The following is a 19,265-nucleotide window of genomic DNA, read 5'->3' on the forward strand; positions in this document are numbered from 1 at the left end:
GATAAAGCCACTAGCCTTTTTAATCACATGCGACATGCAATCGGTAACATGGTTAAAAAGACAATGGACTAAAAACAATTTATTTCTCTGTTGAGAGTGAGCAATAAATATACTTTGTGCTGATATTTTCAAATCTCTGTCCAGACCGCCATTCAGTATTTTTTATGGCATCTGCTTTGGTTGCAGAGTATGAATGTGGCCTGCTTTCACATACGGTGCTAATAGCCTACTATAGACGTAAATTGATTAAGTAATATATGACCTAAAGAATCCGTCTTCGTCGTGAAGGTGACATCATAACGATCTAAATATAAAAAAATGAAATTACTCGCCAGCAGGACATTTTCATCTACATAGATATCTTTGGTAGAAACTTTACTACAATATGCATCATTCCCAAACACATTTCGTTCTCCTTATTGTAGGACATGTATTTACACCCTTTTCTCAACTTATGTACACAAAATAATATAGAATATCGTTTGAAGAGAATTTTACTTATGATTGATTTTATTTTACTTCGCTTCTTGTGCCACTTTTGGCTAATTTGCGAAGATGGGGATGAGTGATGACATGATGGAATTGATGAATGGACACACACAACAAACATCCATGCCCAGACCGAACCCGAGACCCCTTGCGTCGTAGCGCGATGTGCTAACCACTCCGCCACGGGAGCCGGCAATTTTAGTTATGAAAAACAAAGTTTGGTGTGAAATTATGGTGCACCGGGAGGTGGTTTTTTCACCCTTCTCAACGTTACAGGACTTGAGAAGGGGCAATGACTCTTCGCTCAGATGTTTGAGATTTTAGAGAAATATTTCATGAGACGCTAAGATGAAAGGCGGAGGGGGCGATCGCTGCCCTCCGAGATGTCCAAAAGGGAGATCACGCCCTCCTCGACCTCTGAAATTAAGCGACCAGTTCTCCCGAAATAATAATAAATGACAGGTGAACATAAGATTAAATTACGTCTATTCGACGTATGAAACTAAAGGATCAGACAGCCCCGGACACGACGTCTAAATCTAACAGCAAACTTTCAACGAACCTAGCAGGCGAGAACTAAAAATGAATAAATAAATAAATAAAAAGTCCGAGAAAAGCTGGTTACTCCGCCACGGTACACAATGTAAAAAAACTGAACGACAAGATTATTTTTTCATATCACATTTATCAATTTCTCATTGCTATATGTTGGAAAATGAAGAAACAAGTGAAACGCTGACATTGCGAGTGTAGCAGAAATCAACTCAGACATGCTATAAAGCAGTTCTGGAGGAATTTGTTTCCCTGCTAGTGCCGTGTTACATATGTAGCACACACTCAAAAATCCTAGGGTTTGTGCTTCTGTACCAGTGGCGTATGCTGGGTTCAAAACCTGGGCTCTCTCTTCATATATAATGTTCGAATGGGAAGCGCTTTTTCTGGGATTTTGAAGTGATGCGACATTGTGTAAAATATTTATGTAGGCCTACGTGCGGGAATAAAATACATAATAAACTTCTTACCTTGAATATTTAATTTAAACATGGTAAAGGTCCCGGGTTCGATCCCCGGCCGGTTCAAATCCGGGAACTTTTCTAACGTTTGAAGCGGCCCCGGCGCCCACCCAGCGTCGAATAACATTGGTACCTGGGGGAAACCCTGGGGGGTAAAGGCGGTCAGGGGCGTGATGCTGATCACATCACCCCCTCTCACGACCGGATCAAGAACGTGTGGGGCGTTACCCCCACACCCCCTATACGCCTTCATGGCGTGGTGCTAAGCACGGGGGAGCACTTTACCTTTTACTCCATTCTTCTCTTACCGACCTCTGTGATAAAATTGGTTATTAATACAGCGTACGCCAGGGGTCCCGGGATCGAATCCCAGCATGGGCATGGATATTTGTGAGTGTCTATTCATCAATTTCATCACTCATCCCCATCTTCGCAAATTAGCCAAAAGTGGCACAAAAAGCGAAGTAAAATAACAAAACTAAAGCAAATCCATTCTTCTCTTCTTTGGGATGCCAGAGCCCTGCATATCTTCACGATTTGAAGTTTATCCTCACACAAAAGCCGAGTAAATTGTTTCGTCAATAGTTCGTTAATTTTGTCACTCATTTTCGTTCACTACACAAAACAGCACAGATCAAAAAAGATATGCAATTCACTCGCTCAATACACTAAATAAAATCCGCACAGTAAGGAACGTAATTCAACGCGATTTCCCACTCGCGAACGGACCTCGGCTTTGTCATCCCCAGTCGCGAATAAAGCAGCCGAGGGGATCAAAATTGCGCGGTTGGTTGAAGGTTAGCGGCCTCTCGCTTCTGCATGTGTTCAATGGGACAGTGCTGTTCTTGGCGCAGAGGAAATTTCCCTGTCACATGCCACCATTTTCCAATTCCTGTGATTGTAGTTTAGTTTCAAAATTTCCCTTTTCTGGGAAAAATCCCATGCTGGTTAGCGAATTGGGATTGCTGTAAGGTTTGATCTCCGTGGTAAAATGAAGACTTCCCTGCACAGCGCTTGGGCTAGAAACCACCAAAATACGTCAGGCACGGGTCGCCTCCAGCGCTGGTCGGGGAAGAACCTAAAAGCAGGAGCCTGCTGATAGCTTAAAGTGAAGGCGCCCATAAACTATCGTTTCCTCCCCCCCCCGGTCGTTATTTGAGAGTGAAGCATCAGTCACATTTGCTAGTCGATTATTTCCTGTATTTAGTCTGGGCTTCAGAGATAACCTAGCTAGCCTAGTACGCGTCTGTTCTGTAACTATTCTACTAATGCTGTATCCTGTAATTTTGCTAAAATCGACTTTTTGAATTTTCCCTTTCAAGTACTACTGCATAAAATATGAGTTCTTTAAAAAAATGAAATCAGGAACATAATTTTGACTTACCCTATACACTCTACAGTTTGCAGCATTAAAAACCAAGGTGGCAAAGTACGGATGGTATATCGGATAGAGTCTCGTCTCGTTCTTATCTGTTCTTCGACAGAGAGAAAACAAATTACTCAATAAAACGTAAGGGGAGAATTAAAACTATTGCTTCTATATCAGGCTATTGCCTTCAGTATAGCGATCTTCTGACGTGGCATTGCCTTTGATATATACTTTCGGCAAATGATATACAGGGTGGCTCAAAAAGTAACTGCAGCGCGCAACATGGAAATGGTGATGACCAATCCTTGCCAGGTCAAGGGGGAACCACATTGACGCCACCCGCATGGTCGGCGGCCATTATGAATTCAACTTCAGAATTTTAAATAGGAAGGGGGTGATATATCAAATCAGGCTAGAATTTTACGAGAAATGCAATGGTAAAGGTTTTTTTTTATGTATCTTTAACCAGTAAAAAATTATGACTGAATTATTGTACCAATTTGCTCCTTTTCGAGGTGTTAGAAAATGCCTTAAAATTTGTTTAGCGCATCGGTAACGTATCGAGATCAAAGTGACGTCTCGGGAGAGAAGTTCACATGCCATTGCACAAGATTTTAATCGGATACATCCATGAAGAGCTGCGCATTATGAATGGTTGTCGCGAACAATTACAGTGTGACGCTTCCATTACATGAAAAGTCCCTCACAGTGACAAGGCTAATGTTTATGTTCATAAGGAAGTTCATAATCAGAATATTCGATGCTTTTTATCTGATAACCCATTTTTGACAGATCAAAGCTGAATGGTTAGTGCTGGTAAGTTAATTGTGTGGCGTGATGTGTGAAACACGATTGGTTACTCAATTTTCCATCAACGGAACCTTAAATGCTTAGGGCTACTTGGATTTGTTAAATAAACAGGTTTTTCATCCTTGCTTATGGAAGAAGGTACTTTTTACGGAGTTTTTTTTCAATAGGGAGGAACACCAGAACACTATGGGAACGTTGTGAAGCAGTTTCTGTCCAAAGTTAGTTATCAGATGACAAGGGTCGCATATTCTGTTTATGAACTTCCTTATGAACATAAACATTAGCCTTGTCACTGTGAAGGACTTTTAATTCAATGGAAGCATCACAATGTAAATTGTTCGCGACAACCATTCATAATATGCAGCTCTTCGTGGATGTATCCGATTAAAATCGTGTGCAATGGCATGCGAACTTCTCTCCCTAGACATCACTTTAATCCCGATGAATTACCGATGTGCTAAACAAATTTTAAGGCATTTTTCTAACACCTCGAAAAGGAGCAAATTGGTACAAGAATTCAGTCATAACTTTTTACTGGTTAAAGATACGTCGAAAAAACCTTCACCATTGCATTTCTCATGAAATTCTAGCCTGATATGATATATCATATGACCCCCTTCCCATTTAAAATTCTGAAGTTGAATTCAAGATGGCCGCCGACCATGCAGGTGGTGTCAATGTGGTTCCCCCTTGGCCTGATAACGATTGGTCAACACCATTTCTATGTTGCGCGCTGCAGTGGCCTTGTACTGGGGTGTTAAGTGACTTTTTAAGCCACCCTGTATATTGAAAATTAAATTCTTTAAAAGTCCAAAAAACTAGAATGAAAATTAAATGTATGCACAGTCATATCCCTTGGTAAGGAAGTAAATACAAACTCATCACTACACTTTCCAGAAAGTAACTGTCATCAGCTGTCCTGCAAAAATGATTCCCTTGCGTTCCCTGATACCAACATACCTGTTCCAAATGTACGAGGGCTATTTTTTTTTAACCTCCGATGGCACCACCAGGTGGCCCGTGAAGCGCTAGGAAGCGGGGCGTCTCGCAGCGTGATTGGCATTCCCCTGCCACTACCACCACCACTGCCAAGGCCAACGGTTCAGTTGAAGCTGAGTGACGGGCACGTAGAAATGTCTGCTACAATCGACTCTCCCGCCAAGTGCGAGGTGTGTTACTGGTTGACTTTATGGAGCCCGGGACCACAATCAGTGCAGCTGCATACTGTGAGACATTGCTCAGACTACGCAGAGCCATCCAGAACAAACGGAGAGGCATGCTATCAACCCAAGACCTTCTTCAACGATTCCACTGGGAAGTGTTTTATCACCCTCCCTAAAATCCAGTGCTGGCACTGAGTGACTTCCGCCTTTTCCCGGCGATGAAGAAGTGGTTGGGAGGACGGCATTTCCATACCAATGAGGAGGAGTTTCGGGAAGCTTCGGGACACAGTGCAGACCTGTCTCAACAGACAGGGTATTTGCCGAGGGCATTGGAAAGCTGGTGCTTCGGTACGATAAATGTCTGAATCTTCTTGGTGATTACGTTGAAACATAGATGATACCTCTACATAACTTTTGTCAATAAACCCAATTTACTAGTCACTGTGGTTTTGATTTCATGTCCTATCGGAGGTTGAAAGAAAAATAGTCCTCGTAGCTATTTTACTTTGAACAATAGGTGTGTCGCTTGACCAATTCTGTATTTGGGAAGGGAAAGGGAGAAGGAACTTGAATTTTCAGGAATATGCTATGTACTACCAGTGGTGTGCCACGATTTTCGAAAGGTGGGAGGGGGGTAGGACCATTTTTACCATCTTTTCCTGCCTTTGACGTTCACTTCTTTTAGGAATACTGGGCAAAGGGGAGGGAGGTATAACAACCACTTTACCCTTGGGTACATCACTATGTACTATGTCTAAGGCAGGTGTACTTTCTTGCCATGGGGGTTCCTTAAAGACAGATGGTTTCCTCAAAGATTGAAGTAAGTGGACAGGATTTGCTCTAAATTCTTTGGGATTTGCCAATGAACCCTTCATTAGAAACTGCTTTTGCTCTGTTCCTGAATAGTCCCAGACGATTCGTTGGCTGTTGTGATCTATGTGAAAGAATGCAGAATATATTCTAAGATTACCCAAAAGGAATGCCCCTCCTGACCTACGTTGTCTCTTGCCTGAACTTGCAATTGGCTAATGTCAAGAAACTGAACAAGATTTTTTCAAACCTATTAGAATCTTCAATGTCTCATTGCTATATGTTTCAAAGTACACAGGATAAAATGACCAGGCTAAAGTTTCCATCACTATAAACACCAAGAGGGCAGACGATTGCAGATTGCACTGGCACGAGATCCCGTTGCTACCGCACTCACAGAGACGATGGCATGCAGGTAAAACAGCGACAGCGAAGAACAGGCGAGGCCAGGCCGCTTGGTAGCTCAGTGGTAGAGCAATGGCACGGTATGCCAGAGACTTGGGTTTGAGTCCTGGGCGAGCCTGCATTTGTCGCTGAAAAGTTCTACATAGTACATCTCCTGTGTGTGCCTAATCTTGCAATGACTTGTCACTACATATGCATATATCAATTGTGATTAATATATTCATAGAATACTGTATTTTCCTGTTTTTTTTTAGATGCACCCCCTTTTTTTGTACACATTTTTGAAGAAACACTGAAAATTATAACTAATTTCCAGTATTTCAAATATAAAGTAATATGTAGATATACTCAGTGATCAGAATGCTACATTTTAAAAGTAGCTTCGCTACAGCTACAGCTACTCTTCCAAAATGTAGCTTCGCTACAGCTACAACTACATTTTCCAAGAAGTAGCTCGCTACGCTACTCCTGTTCGCTACTTTTCCGCTACTTTTGCATAAAAGAAATTAACAACCACATGTATATTCCAAAGAAGACCCTAGTATGATAGTTGTACTTACTGGAAAATAGATTCTGTTATTTATTATCATGATTCCCGTCATTCGGTAATTTTGATAGCAGTGTTACTTCAGTTGCTTATTTTCAATATAGTGTTTCAGAATAACGTACCTATAATAACCCACAGCGCTACAGCCCTTTGAAGGGCCTTGGCTTACCTACCGACTGCTGGTCTCCCTCCCACACTGTTCCTCCGTCACCTGTGTTATAGCGTGGACGTACCTATGTAAGCGGCAGATCAATTCAAATTTGATATATGAGTAGTGCAATTACGGTGACACAAAATTAATGATTACAACCATACACAAATAAAATTTGGTAGAATTATTTACACTTATATATCAACATATTATCCTTGAGAATAAATATTCAGTTAAGTCACATAGAGGTTCGAAACCAGTCTCGATTTGCTTATCTGTGCATAAAGTGGACTCCAAATAAAAACTAGGAAAGATGCCTGGAGGATGGGATCCTCCTGCTCCTCCATTCCCCACGTTGCTCATCGTCTTTCATCATTCTTCCTCATTCTTACATTAGCCAAAAGTGGCAGAAAGCGACTCTAGATATGATTGATTGACTTCTTGTTTTAAGTTCACTTTATGCACAGTAAGGCTAATCGGGACTGGACCTACAGTTTAAAGTGGGATCCGAACCACTATGTGTCTCCACCGGGTATCGAACCCGGGACCCCTTGTCTGTAGATAAGATAATTACTAAATAAAACATTGATCTTCATTGTCATGATTAGCAAAAGTATCAGAAAATCTAAAGGGAAATATATTGAGAAAACTGATGTGTAAATCCGAGAGTTCTGTTAACATACTGAGCCATTGATTGCTGGCACTATTGCTATCATTCTAGTGGAAAATGGATCGCTCCTTTTTGCACTGCAAGTTGTGTTTTACACATAATTAATGACATTTTGCTGCCTCTTATACTAGGGATATCCGGAATATATGTTCCGGGCTGACGCAAACGAGGAATTTTTTTTTCCAGGGGTGCCACAAATGAGGCATTTCCACAAAATCTCAACAAAAGTAGCTGTTAGCTTATATATATTCATATACCTATGTCAGTAAGTTATCTGGATATTAGAATTATTAAGATACTAATGAAATAAATTACGCGGATACCTATACCGCGATATCAAGATATTTATAATCTACATTATCCGTATTTCCATGTAATAGACTTTGTCTTTATGAACCTCCTGCAAAAGTAAGCATTATTGTCGATTTTTTTAATGCTGTTGCCACATTCAAAATTTACCTCAAAATGCTGAGAAGAAATGTAGCTGTAGCGAAATCGCTACAACTACAGGAATTTTGTAGCTTCGCTACCGCTACAACTACAATTTTAAAAATGTAGAGCCGCTACAGCTACAGCTACAAATTTTGTAGCTAGCTACAGTAGCGCCGCTACAAGTAGCGCGCTACTTTCGACCACTGGATATACTTTCAACAAATAACTTACGTAATCTAACTAGGAAGGAATACATTTTAATCTTCTTTGTCAAAAGCCAGACATTCACTTCCAGAGCAAAATAAAGAGTCACTTGAAAAAACTCTTCTAAATCAAGAATCTGAGTCTAACAACACACTTGTGCCCAAGCACATTGAGCCCACAATCTCACCATAGGCATTCATGGTCCTTTCCGAGTGTCCTCTTGTCAATTTTATCCAAAGTCCATATTTCTAGTTTGGTTATTTTGTCACTTTTCTGCTTCATTAGATTAATTATGATGATGAGGACGAATGATAATCGATGGAATAGACGATGCAAAAATGAACATTGATGTCTCACCCAAGTTTTGAACTTTAGTTCATTGGCAACCCTTAGTAAAATAATATAACATATTAACACAAAGAAAAGTATGACAAGATAGAATAAGACCATGTTCTTTTCTAAGAAAAAATACAGTATTTTTCAAATCAACACAGATTTGTAATATGTCTATGTATTTCTTCTGACGCATTTATAATGTGTTATTCTTATTTGTACAAAATTTAATTTTTCAAAATTTCAAATACAGCCACTTTGAGCAGATGAATTACAGAAGTGAAGAAAGTGTGCATGTATAGAAAATAAACACACGTGGAATTAAAAAAAGGGCATACATTAATTCCAAAATAAATACTACAGTTCAGAATTAAGAGTTGTCTTTATTTCTTAAATACAACTACTCTGTCTCATTTTGTAACAATAGTTATGCCGAATGTTAAAAGAACTACATAGAATTCGATTCAATTTAATCAATTCATGGTAGACAGTAAAAGGAAAATACTTTATAGGATCTTAAAAAAGGTAATAAATATTATACATATAATAGATAGGCATAAGAAATTGCTAATATTGCACTTGAGGAAAATAAGGAAGATGAAAGTAGATGACGAGAATAAGGTAAGTTCTATTTAAATTGATGGAAAATAAAGCCCCCAATTAACTTATGCATTAGAGTAGGCAAATATTTATATAACAATATTTCTGGCACCCTCCGATTGATAATACCTTGTTTTTTTTTATCACAGTTAGGTGAGAAGTTGATAAATTTTTATCAGTTGCTCCTATATAAAGCATGTAATACTAGGTTTACAACTCTTTTGTGGTTTATAAAAATATTCAACAACTTGATGCAATCATGTAATTGTACTTACCATTATAAAATAGAGTGTTTGATTGATTGAGTTGGTGTTTTAAGTCCACTTTATGCACTGTAAGGCTAATCGTGACTGGACCTACAGTTTAAAGTGAGATCCGAAACACTATGTGCCTCCACTGGGTATCAAACCCGGGACGCCTTGATTACAAGGCGACGATGCTACCACTGCACCATTGGGGAGGCCCATTATAAAATAGAGAATGGTATTTCACAAAAACAAACATATAAAAATAAATAGTTGATTGATTGATTGATTTGGTGTTTTAAGTCCACTTTATGCACAGTGAGGCTAATCGAGACTGGACCTACATTTTAAAGTGGGATCTGAACCACTTGTGCCTCCACCGGGTATCGAACCCGGGACCCCTTGATTACAAGGCTACCACTGCGCCATCCGGGAGGCCCTAAAAATAAATAGTATCCACCAAATGATCATTTTACAAATTATGTTTTTATTATGAAAAAAAAAGAAAGGCACATGTGGAGTTGTGCCTGATTTCATATTAATTTTGGGTGAAGAGTGATTCTTTCAATATATATAATTCCTATATGGCACACAAACAAATGGCATTAAAGGTAAAATTAGACCACCGAGTGTTGCAGACTTAAGGGAAAATGACTGCTACTCTATAATCATAAATCATACCCTAAAATTCCTATATTTTATATTCCTTGTTTGGTAGACAAGCCAATTAAATGTAAAAATCAAGATGCAATATCTTCTGTACACGATGCAAGGTGTTCTTTTTTTCCAGGATAATGTTTAAGTTATAGGAATAATTTCAAAACATCAACGAATTACTCTAGACTGAACTGTGCCATGAAAACACATATGGGATGTGAATCTCGATCATAGTAGAATTGATGGGATTAGCATGAAGTTCTGACCAGGTTGGTTTGAAGTCTTGCCCACTTTATGCACAGATAGGCTAATTAATGGGGACTGCACCTGTAGTTTAAAGTGAGATCTGAGGCACGTAGCCTCCATAATGTATCGAGCGTGGTTAGGGTTACCAGATCGCTATAAGAGAAATGTAGGACATAATGTCCCAAAATGTAGGACATTATGTCAAAATGTAGGACACAAAACATTCGCAATAAATAATACATATTCTATAAAACACGTTAGAGAGTAATTTAAAATTGACACTTTTCAGTATAAAAAAAATTTCTTAATGAATTCTTTACTGCAAAACTTCCAAACTTGTAATCATACTAAACAATGCACTTCTCAAAATTTCAGGTTGAGTCAAAATATATTTATGAGAGATTGGACTCCCAAACTCTTTGAAATTATGTGGACCAGTACCAAACGTTTTACAGAATTTATGAAAAAAATATTTCTCTTGTAAGTACGTTGTGCTGATGGTAATGAAAGTAGTGTCTCAACATTTGCACTATGTCCTGTAATGGCAAACAAATATTCAGCAATTGCCGTAATTGAAATGGTTTCAGAAGTTTCATCTTGCGTAGCTTTTAGTTGAATAACAAATATTCTTCATTTTTTCAGGTCTTTTCCTTTACTTTTTCGTTTTTCTTAATCTTTATTTATTCGACCCCTACTTAGGTAAAGTTGGAAATAGCAATTAAAAAAAATCTATTTAATGAAAAAAAAACACCAAACGGCCAGTTAAAATCAAAACTGAAGCCGCGTAAGAGATTTAGACCTATTTTATCTATTAATATGCACTAGACTGCATTTGGCAGACTAGCGAGGCTCTGGCATCTGGACTCGCAGCCAGTATAATCTTATGTGGAGCTCGTGTTTTCATCCCTATATATTTGTGATTGTCCCTTCATCCATCTTATCTTACCACCATCCACCCTCATCTTCACAATTAGCCAAAGGTGCAGAAAAGTTAAGTAAAATATACTAAATCAACTAATCAGTCATTGTGATAGCAAAAATTCTTGACCACAAGTAAAATTTATTGACAATTTATTTACTTCTTGACCTACTTGTTGATTTATTTACTCTTTCTTGACTTTCATGACTTCCTTGACTGGCAAACACCCTAAATAACTTTGTTCTCTTTATCCCTGCTTTACAATCCAAATAATGAATAAGAATGGGAAACATCTTGTTCCATCAGTATCGATCCCAAGGCAAGAAATTACCCTCATGCATTGAACAGTGACATCATCAATATGTGGCCTCAAAACTTTGTTCATTAATTGCTTTCGTTTTCCCTTTTGTCCTCTAGCAGGTCAAACTTTTATTTATTTTTTTTTTTTTCGGGGGCAATGACTGAATCAAAATATATTTCACTATTGAGTTTGGGAGCGCAGTCCATGGACTTGTAAATTCCATGACTTCTTTTTGTTCAACTGAAACACGTATTGTCCTAATTAATATTATGTGATGCTCAAAATGTAGGACATTTATGACATTTTTCAAATTCCTCCCGGACACCGAACATAAGGCTAAAATGTAGGACATGTCCGGGAAAAACCGGACGTCTGGTAACCCTAAGCGTGGTATCCATTGATTACAAGGTGACGACATTACTATGCAAACAATTGCACTAGAGATCACCCATAGCATGGCAGTCACAATGCCGTGCTGACCATAGGTGTAGTTAGGTAGGGACTGGATGAGGTAAGCCATCCCCCCAAACGCATGTGACATATGCATCAAATAATTAAGGAAAGAGAAACTGCAGTACTGCACAACGAAATTAGATAATTCTCATGATACTACATAGAGACCAAGAAGAGCGCACCTTTTGCGATAATTCAGTAACTTGCGAGGTTCTCAATTTTGTAATAGTCCATAATTCTTCGTTTCCTTAATTCACTTCTTCAGTAGACATTTCTTAAGATCGGAAAGCATCATAATACTTATAGTTTTCCAGTTTAGTGCACTTAATTTTAGAGTCCCATATGTATCTACACATAAAAATACAGTTGTAGTAAAATTAGGAAAAATCGAAGTTTCGTTACATATAAATTTAGAAAATTTAAATTTTTACTAATCCATTAGCTATGTAGGTTGCGCTTTTAAATGCCTTGCAGCATTATAATTTGCTCAGTACCATGAACACAATTACCCATTAACATTATCACATTAAAATTACGTATACCTTTTTTATTCTAAAGAAGAAATGTGTTCTTTAATAAATTTGGTGCTGACATGATTACCATGCCACATTAATAAAAGTTATAAATATGACAAAGGAAAATGTCGACAATAACTTTGATGATTACAGGTAATATCTACTTCTTAGTGTTTCTTATTAGACTGCCATAACACAATGACATGTATGTGATCCCTGCTAATGGACGGATTCTTTATCAAATGCTGATGAAAACAAGTTATTACATATATAGAAAAACACACACACACAAAGTACAATGGTATTTTCTGGGGACAAAGGGTATTGTGGAGAAAGATGTAAGTAATGCTTGGTAGAGACAATGAAAAAGTAACATTTTTTGAAAACTGAAGATGAAAGGGGTAGGTAGGGGTTCCAAGGATGAAGACTGGAGGATTATTTAAAATATGTGTTGCAAAGACTTTCATGTTATCACCATATCTTCTGTCATATTCTTTCTGTATGACACTGCTCATCCTACTCTTGTCTTCTCTTTTTGCATAACTGAAGGCCTCCTCTTTTGTAACTCAAGTAGCACCCACTTAATTTTACAAATGAGCTTATTTTAATTGCAAATTCAAATCACATTGCTTCAGTCACATATTAACAAATTCCAGTGTATTCAACCCATAACTCCTTTTCCACACAGTTAAGATGTCCTCACTTTCTCTTGCCCTTCCACTAGATGATAGCACAGGCTTCATGTTAATACATTTTCAGCAGACCCAAAGAAGAAAGTCAACTGAGAAAAGTCATATTTCCGCTATCCCAGAAACGCTCAAGAAATGCTTTCATGGAGACTTCTCTTGCTGCCATACTTGTAAAACACTTCTGCATACAAGCAATCATTCATCTCCTTGCCTGTCTAGTGTTGTGACTTTGTGCTTATACACCAGTGTTGCAAACTATGTGCATTAATAGCTACAGTGTTCTGACTAGTTGCATTACACAAATATCATTAGGTACCTTGCTGAAAGAAATTAATAAGTTTCTCTAAATCATACTTGTCTAATATCTCCAATAGTTTTGGAATCCGACTTTTCACATTAATTCCTTTAAATTTATGTCTGTCAATATATAGATCTGTAATCATACCTGTGAGTGAAAAAAATAAAGTTATTTTAGTTAATAAAGTAACATATTGTTCTATTGCATAGCACAGCATTTACAGAAGTATAAGAGGGATACAAGAGGAATGTTTGTGAAATAAAAAATATATGAAAATACGTACATCATACATGCTCATTTCATGGTGGATGTGGTAAATGAGGTTTTAGTATATGTAATAATCATACATGCTGTTATACATATGGCCTTATTGTTACATGTAACATATTTTGGATCTACTTCATAGCTGCAAAATAGAAACTAACAGGTTATGAAAATCATGTGAATGGCAACAAATAGTCCATAAACAGCAAGAGTATGTTGTCTTGGGGGTAGTGCTGAACATTTGGCCTGTGACAGTAAAGACTATTTTTGAAAATCCCTCCTCTTTCGAAAAACCACCAAGATATTCCAAATTTTGAAAAATGATATTTGTTTAGAATTCCTTCTAGAGCATTGAAGTGAAACTGTCATCTAGGTAATTGTGATAAAATATATGCTTACATGCCATGAAACTATCACAGATATCTAGACAACAGTGAAAGAAAATCACATGAAAATTCACTTGAATGATCTAGAAGGAATTCTATGAACAGTGGAACCTCGATTTTACGTTTTTCAGGGGACCAAAGTGAAAAACTTAAAATGCAGGAAAATATAAAATGGAGGATTTTTTTTTAACATTTTACTATGTTGGGATCATCAAGATTGAATGTATAATGCAGGAAAATCTAAAATCAGGGAAAATAAAATTAGGGTTACACTGTAGATGCATTTTGCGGGTCGATTTGGAATATCAACTTTATGCTCTAATATGCTAATTGAGACTGGATCTGCAGTTTAAAAAGGTACCTAAACCATTGTACTTAGTTCATTCAAATGAAAAGGTCCATTTTATTGTTTCTGAAAAAGTGTTTTATCCAAGACAGTAATTTCATGTGTTTTGTATACCCACAGGTATATGTGACGTTTTAGTAATGAGGCATCTGCGCATGCGCAAGTGTGTCCAGGTAGCACGTGTCCGTTATCTAATCACCTTCACTTTCTTCCCCCCCGGTGGAACGCTTTGCTGAACAATGGAGCTGCCATTAAGGGACGTGTCCAAGTAAGAACAGCGGGGTGTCATTCGGTTTCTTCATGCCGAAGGAGTACATCCAACGGGCATTCATAGGAGAATGAAAGTTGTGTATGAAAAATGTGTATCGGACAAAACAGCGAGAAAATGTTGTAGGCGTTTTCGTGGTGGACGAAACACATTGAAGGACGATGCTCGGCCGGGACAGTTGAAAAATCGCATTCCTGATTGGACAGTGGCTGCTTTTGACAACCTTATTCAAGAAGACAGACAAATATCCCTGGCAGCCATTAGCGAACAAGTGAACGTGTCAATGGGTAGTGTGCATGACATTGTGAGGCACAGACTGGGTTACAGGAAAGTGTGCGCACAATGAGTGCCAAAGTATTTGTCAGAGGAACAAAAAATGTGCAGAATGGGAATGTCATTGGCTCATTTGATGCGATACAGGAATGAAGGTGAGGACTTTATCGGCAAAATCATTGCTGGAGATGAATCCATCTGCCTGTATTACCAGCCAGAATCAAGGAGGGACAGTATGGAATGGAAGCATACAGGATCACCAAAACCAAAGAAAAGCAAGTCACAACCTAAAGTCGGAAAACTTATGATGACAGTATTTTTCGATGACCAAGGGCCACTGCTAGTGGAGTTCCTTCCGGTGGGGGACACAATTAACGCAAACACGTACTGTGAAACACTGCATCGTCTACGGACATCAATCAAGAATAAGCGTCGAGGAAAACTCAGCAAAGGCATCATTTTACTCCAGGACAATGCTCGTCCTCATACAGCCAGACAGACACAGGATATGTTGCAATCATTCCATTGGGAAGTGCTAGACCACCCTGCCTACAGTCCTGACTTGAGTCCATGTGATTATCACATTTTCGGACCTATGAAGAAACACCTCAGAGGACGACGCTTTGCCTCGAGTCCTGAGCTGCAGGAAGCTGTCAGGGAATGATTTCATTCCCAGCACAAGGACTTCTTCTACCAAGGAATTCATAACCTTGTTTCAAAGTGGAAACAGTGTCTTACCTCATACGGTGAATATGTGTAGCCAACTACTGTAATAAAGTTTCTGCAAGGAAATGGACCTTTTCATTTGAATGCACCTAATACTTTGTGCCTGATCCAGGGATCAAGGAGCTCCTTGATTGTTTAATGGTATCTCTGTCACCTTGTAATCAAGGGGTCTCAGGTTTGGTCCCTGGTGGAGGTACAAGGTTTAGATCTCACTTAAAACTGTAGTTCCAGTCCCCACTAGACTACATGAGCATGAAGGTGGGCTTAAAACAAAGTTTGGCTATAGATCGAACCCAGGATCTTTTGATGACAATATTAGTGCCACTAAGAAAGGTGAAGTTGCTATTGGTAACTCCCCAGTAGCATTGACCTTGAATTCCGCCACCTCCAAAAAATGTTGACACCCTTTCACCATTTTCAAAATTATATTCGGAGTTTTTTATGGTAGTGAACACCCTGTATGTACCCACCTTTCTTTTATTTATATTCCACTGATGACATTAATACTGAAACTTATATTCAAGTGTCCAATGATCAACACACAAGAACTTTGTAATTGATTACTGACAGTGCATATGTGTTAAAAAGAACTTTGAACATAAATTTTATTTTCTAGTGTCTCTCTTACAATGTATAAAATGTTAGTTGCTGTCTAACAGCTCCAAAACATGCAAATATGACAAGACTGGATAACCCCTGGCTTCCTTTGACCAATTGCCAAGTGATAAGCCTCTTAATTGGGAAGGCACACAAGGACACAAAAGAGCATTATTTACAATCCACATGATGTTTCATAACCAAATGCACAAATAACTTTTCCCCCTTTGTCCCCCCCCTATATCCTCACGCCATAATCCTCCCTCCTTTTGCCTTCGGGTGGAAACTGCAGAGAACAGGAAACCTCCCACTTTTTTTTGCAATAGCTTGATTTCTAAAGTCTTGCATGAATACTGTTACCCTCCTTGTCAACAGCAGAGATTCGTCCATGGTAACAGTTCCTTTGGCAAATTATGTAAATATGTAATTTCATACTCTTTTATTGTAACCAACCTATACCACATATAATATGATGGTTGGTTGATTTGGTGTTTTAAGTCCAATTTATGCACAGTAAGGCTAATCGGAACTGGACCTACAGTTTAAAGTGGGATCCGAACCACTATATGCCTCCATCGGGTATCGAACCTGGGACCCCTTGATTACAAGGCAACGATGCTACCACTGTGCCATCGAGGAGGTCACACACATATAATATGAATATACACATTAACACAAATACTGAAACACACATTAGCTACGATTAACAATGAAATGCTCTGGAGGCCAGGCAAAGAAGGCATTTATGCAAGCCTGTATTTTATTGTTTATATGATAGAACCCGAAGGTTCAATGTCAGTCACTATTATGTCCTAAATTCTAACCTTGTATAATCTCTTTTTTGTTGTTGTTTGCTCATATACATATATTGCTTATTGAATAATTAATCTGAGCGTATGTTTAATCTTTAATTTCCATAAAACATATGCACAACATAAGTCTACTATGACTGTTATGTTATTATGGTAATAGACTAAAGATTTTAACTTAAGATTAGTTACTAAGAACGTTAGAAGATGTAACCAAGTGAGACAGCAATGCAGTGCGAGTATTAAAAGACAACTGGATAGCTTAATGTAAGTATTTTATACACAAACACTTACATCTCCCTTTGTATTTTGTACACCTCTCACTTAGAAACCTTTCACTCTTAATTCTAATTCTGATGTTACTAAATTATGCTCTAAGGAAGATAAGGCCATTTGTCCTATTTGTCCTACCCTTCCCGTGAACTCCGTGTATGGATAAGCTAGGTAGAGTAGAGTGACAAGTCGACGATCCCAGCAAAACAGGGAATTGCTTAAGTCTGCTTGGGTAATTCACTGTTTCACTTAAAAATGTGACAATCCTTAACATATATCAGAATTATGTAATTATTTTCCTGATAAAAACATATGCACCATGTTAAAAAATAGGAAAGTAATTTTAGAGCCTGTCACACAATTGATATATATTAACGTGTTGCTCAATCACGTGAACTACAACTTACATATGTAGGAGATTAATATATACTTTTAATACCATGAACAAAAATCTTCAGTCTTGTTTACATTTTTTTCTTGAGTTTGATTTTTAGTTCACAGAAAGGCTAATTGGCACTAAACCTTCAGTTTAAACTGGGATCCAAACTTATCTGTGCCTCTGCTGAGCATTAAACCCTGGACCCCTTGATTACAAGGTGACAACACTACCAATCTTCAGTAGGGGAGGTTCTCATGTTTAAATGTGCAGGAAATTTAAATTATTACTGTGACTTTAAGACAATATTAGATTGGTATAAACTATCTGCTCTTACCATACAATCTCTCCAAGTGTGAAGGCTGCCGCTTGTATTCTGCCTGCAGCTGCTTCTCGTTTTCAAGTATGTGAAGATATTCAGGAGACAAGAAACTCGTGTCTGATTCATGTGTTTGAAGTTCTCGCAGGGCTTCCAGAATAGCAACTTGCTTTGCCAAAAGAAGCTGTGCATCGAGTTTTGGATGCAAAAGGTGAAGAGTATGTATGACACTTTCATCATTCACTTCTGCAATTCAGACACAAAAAACATCTCCATTATTACATAAGATTTGGCACACACAGGAGATGCACTACGTAGAAATTTTAGTGAGAAATGCAGGTTCGACCATGACTCGAACCCAGGTCTCTGGCATACTATGCCATTTCTCTACCAACTGAACTACCAAGCCAGTCTGATTTTTCGCTGCCGCTGCTTTACCTGTGTGGAATTATCTCCATTGCGGTAGCACTGGCAGAGATAATTTCACAGAGGTAAAACAGTGGCAGCGAAAAATCATGCAAAGCCAGACGGGCTTGGTAATTCAGTTGGTATAAGCAATGGCACAGTATGCCAGAGACTTGGGTCTGTCCTGGTCAGGCCTGCATTTTTTGCTGAAATTTCTGCATTTCCACTATTGTCTAAAACATGCTATCTAACATAATTTCCACTTTCGACTATACACACACCCAATCAACACACAACAAATAGTTGGTAATAAAAAACAATGGACCAAAAGTGTTGAGTGAATTCTGATGTGATGTTGAATATCACAAATATTTTGCTACGTTTTAAGATGGAAGTTGTCTAACATGGAAGCTGTAACAAGAGCTAATCAGCATTAATGTTGTTTGAAATCCAACGTAAACGTACATGTGTAAATGATTAGTGTTAGTATGTGTATACCAGTGCTCGAACCAGAGAGGAATGTGTACACAATATACCCCATCAGAATTCTTATCAGCATGTTAAATTCACAGGAGCAACCCCCAATAATTTCCACTTTCGAGTTGATGTATACATAACAAAAGGATGATAAAATATTTCTGTATGCTAAAATTGTTATTTGTCACTGCTAACTAAATTAGGAAGACTAAACAGAATCTGTGTCTGTCAACAGCTTATCAAGATGATATCAGAGAAAAGGTTGAGAAATGTCAGTCACTCTTGAGTAGGGCTGAGGTTGTGTATCGGTATCGGCATCGGTGAGTTGATTGATTTTCTTTTACCGATACCATCTCATACCAAAGATTTTCAGTGGCTAGAAAAGTGGGCAAAGGCAACAGTTCGTCTCAACATTTGTCCCTTCTAA

At 38.2% G+C, this 19,265-nt stretch overlaps 1 protein-coding gene across 1 annotated transcript in view; it reads right to left on the reverse strand.

Moving 5' to 3' along the window:
* Positions 1-12,505: 12,505 nt before the first annotated feature.
* The window catches only part of LOC145977804 (BBSome complex member BBS7-like), a 62,264-nt gene continuing 55,504 nt past the window's right edge, over positions 12,506-19,265 (reverse strand). The window contains exons 15-16 of the mRNA XM_083110105.1: positions 17,975-18,202; positions 12,506-13,466 (exon numbers count right to left, since the gene is read on the reverse strand). Coding sequence (XP_082966231.1) covers positions 13,330-13,466; positions 17,975-18,202 — 365 coding nt within the window. The 3' untranslated portion in view covers positions 12,506-13,329. The remainder of the gene's footprint in view (positions 13,467-17,974; positions 18,203-19,265) is intronic.

This window comes from Lepisma saccharinum, chromosome 1 (genome assembly GCF_977018435.1).
Source record: "Lepisma saccharinum chromosome 1, izLepSacc3.1, whole genome shotgun sequence".
NCBI classification, from domain to species: Eukaryota; Metazoa; Arthropoda; class Insecta; order Zygentoma; family Lepismatidae; genus Lepisma; species Lepisma saccharinum.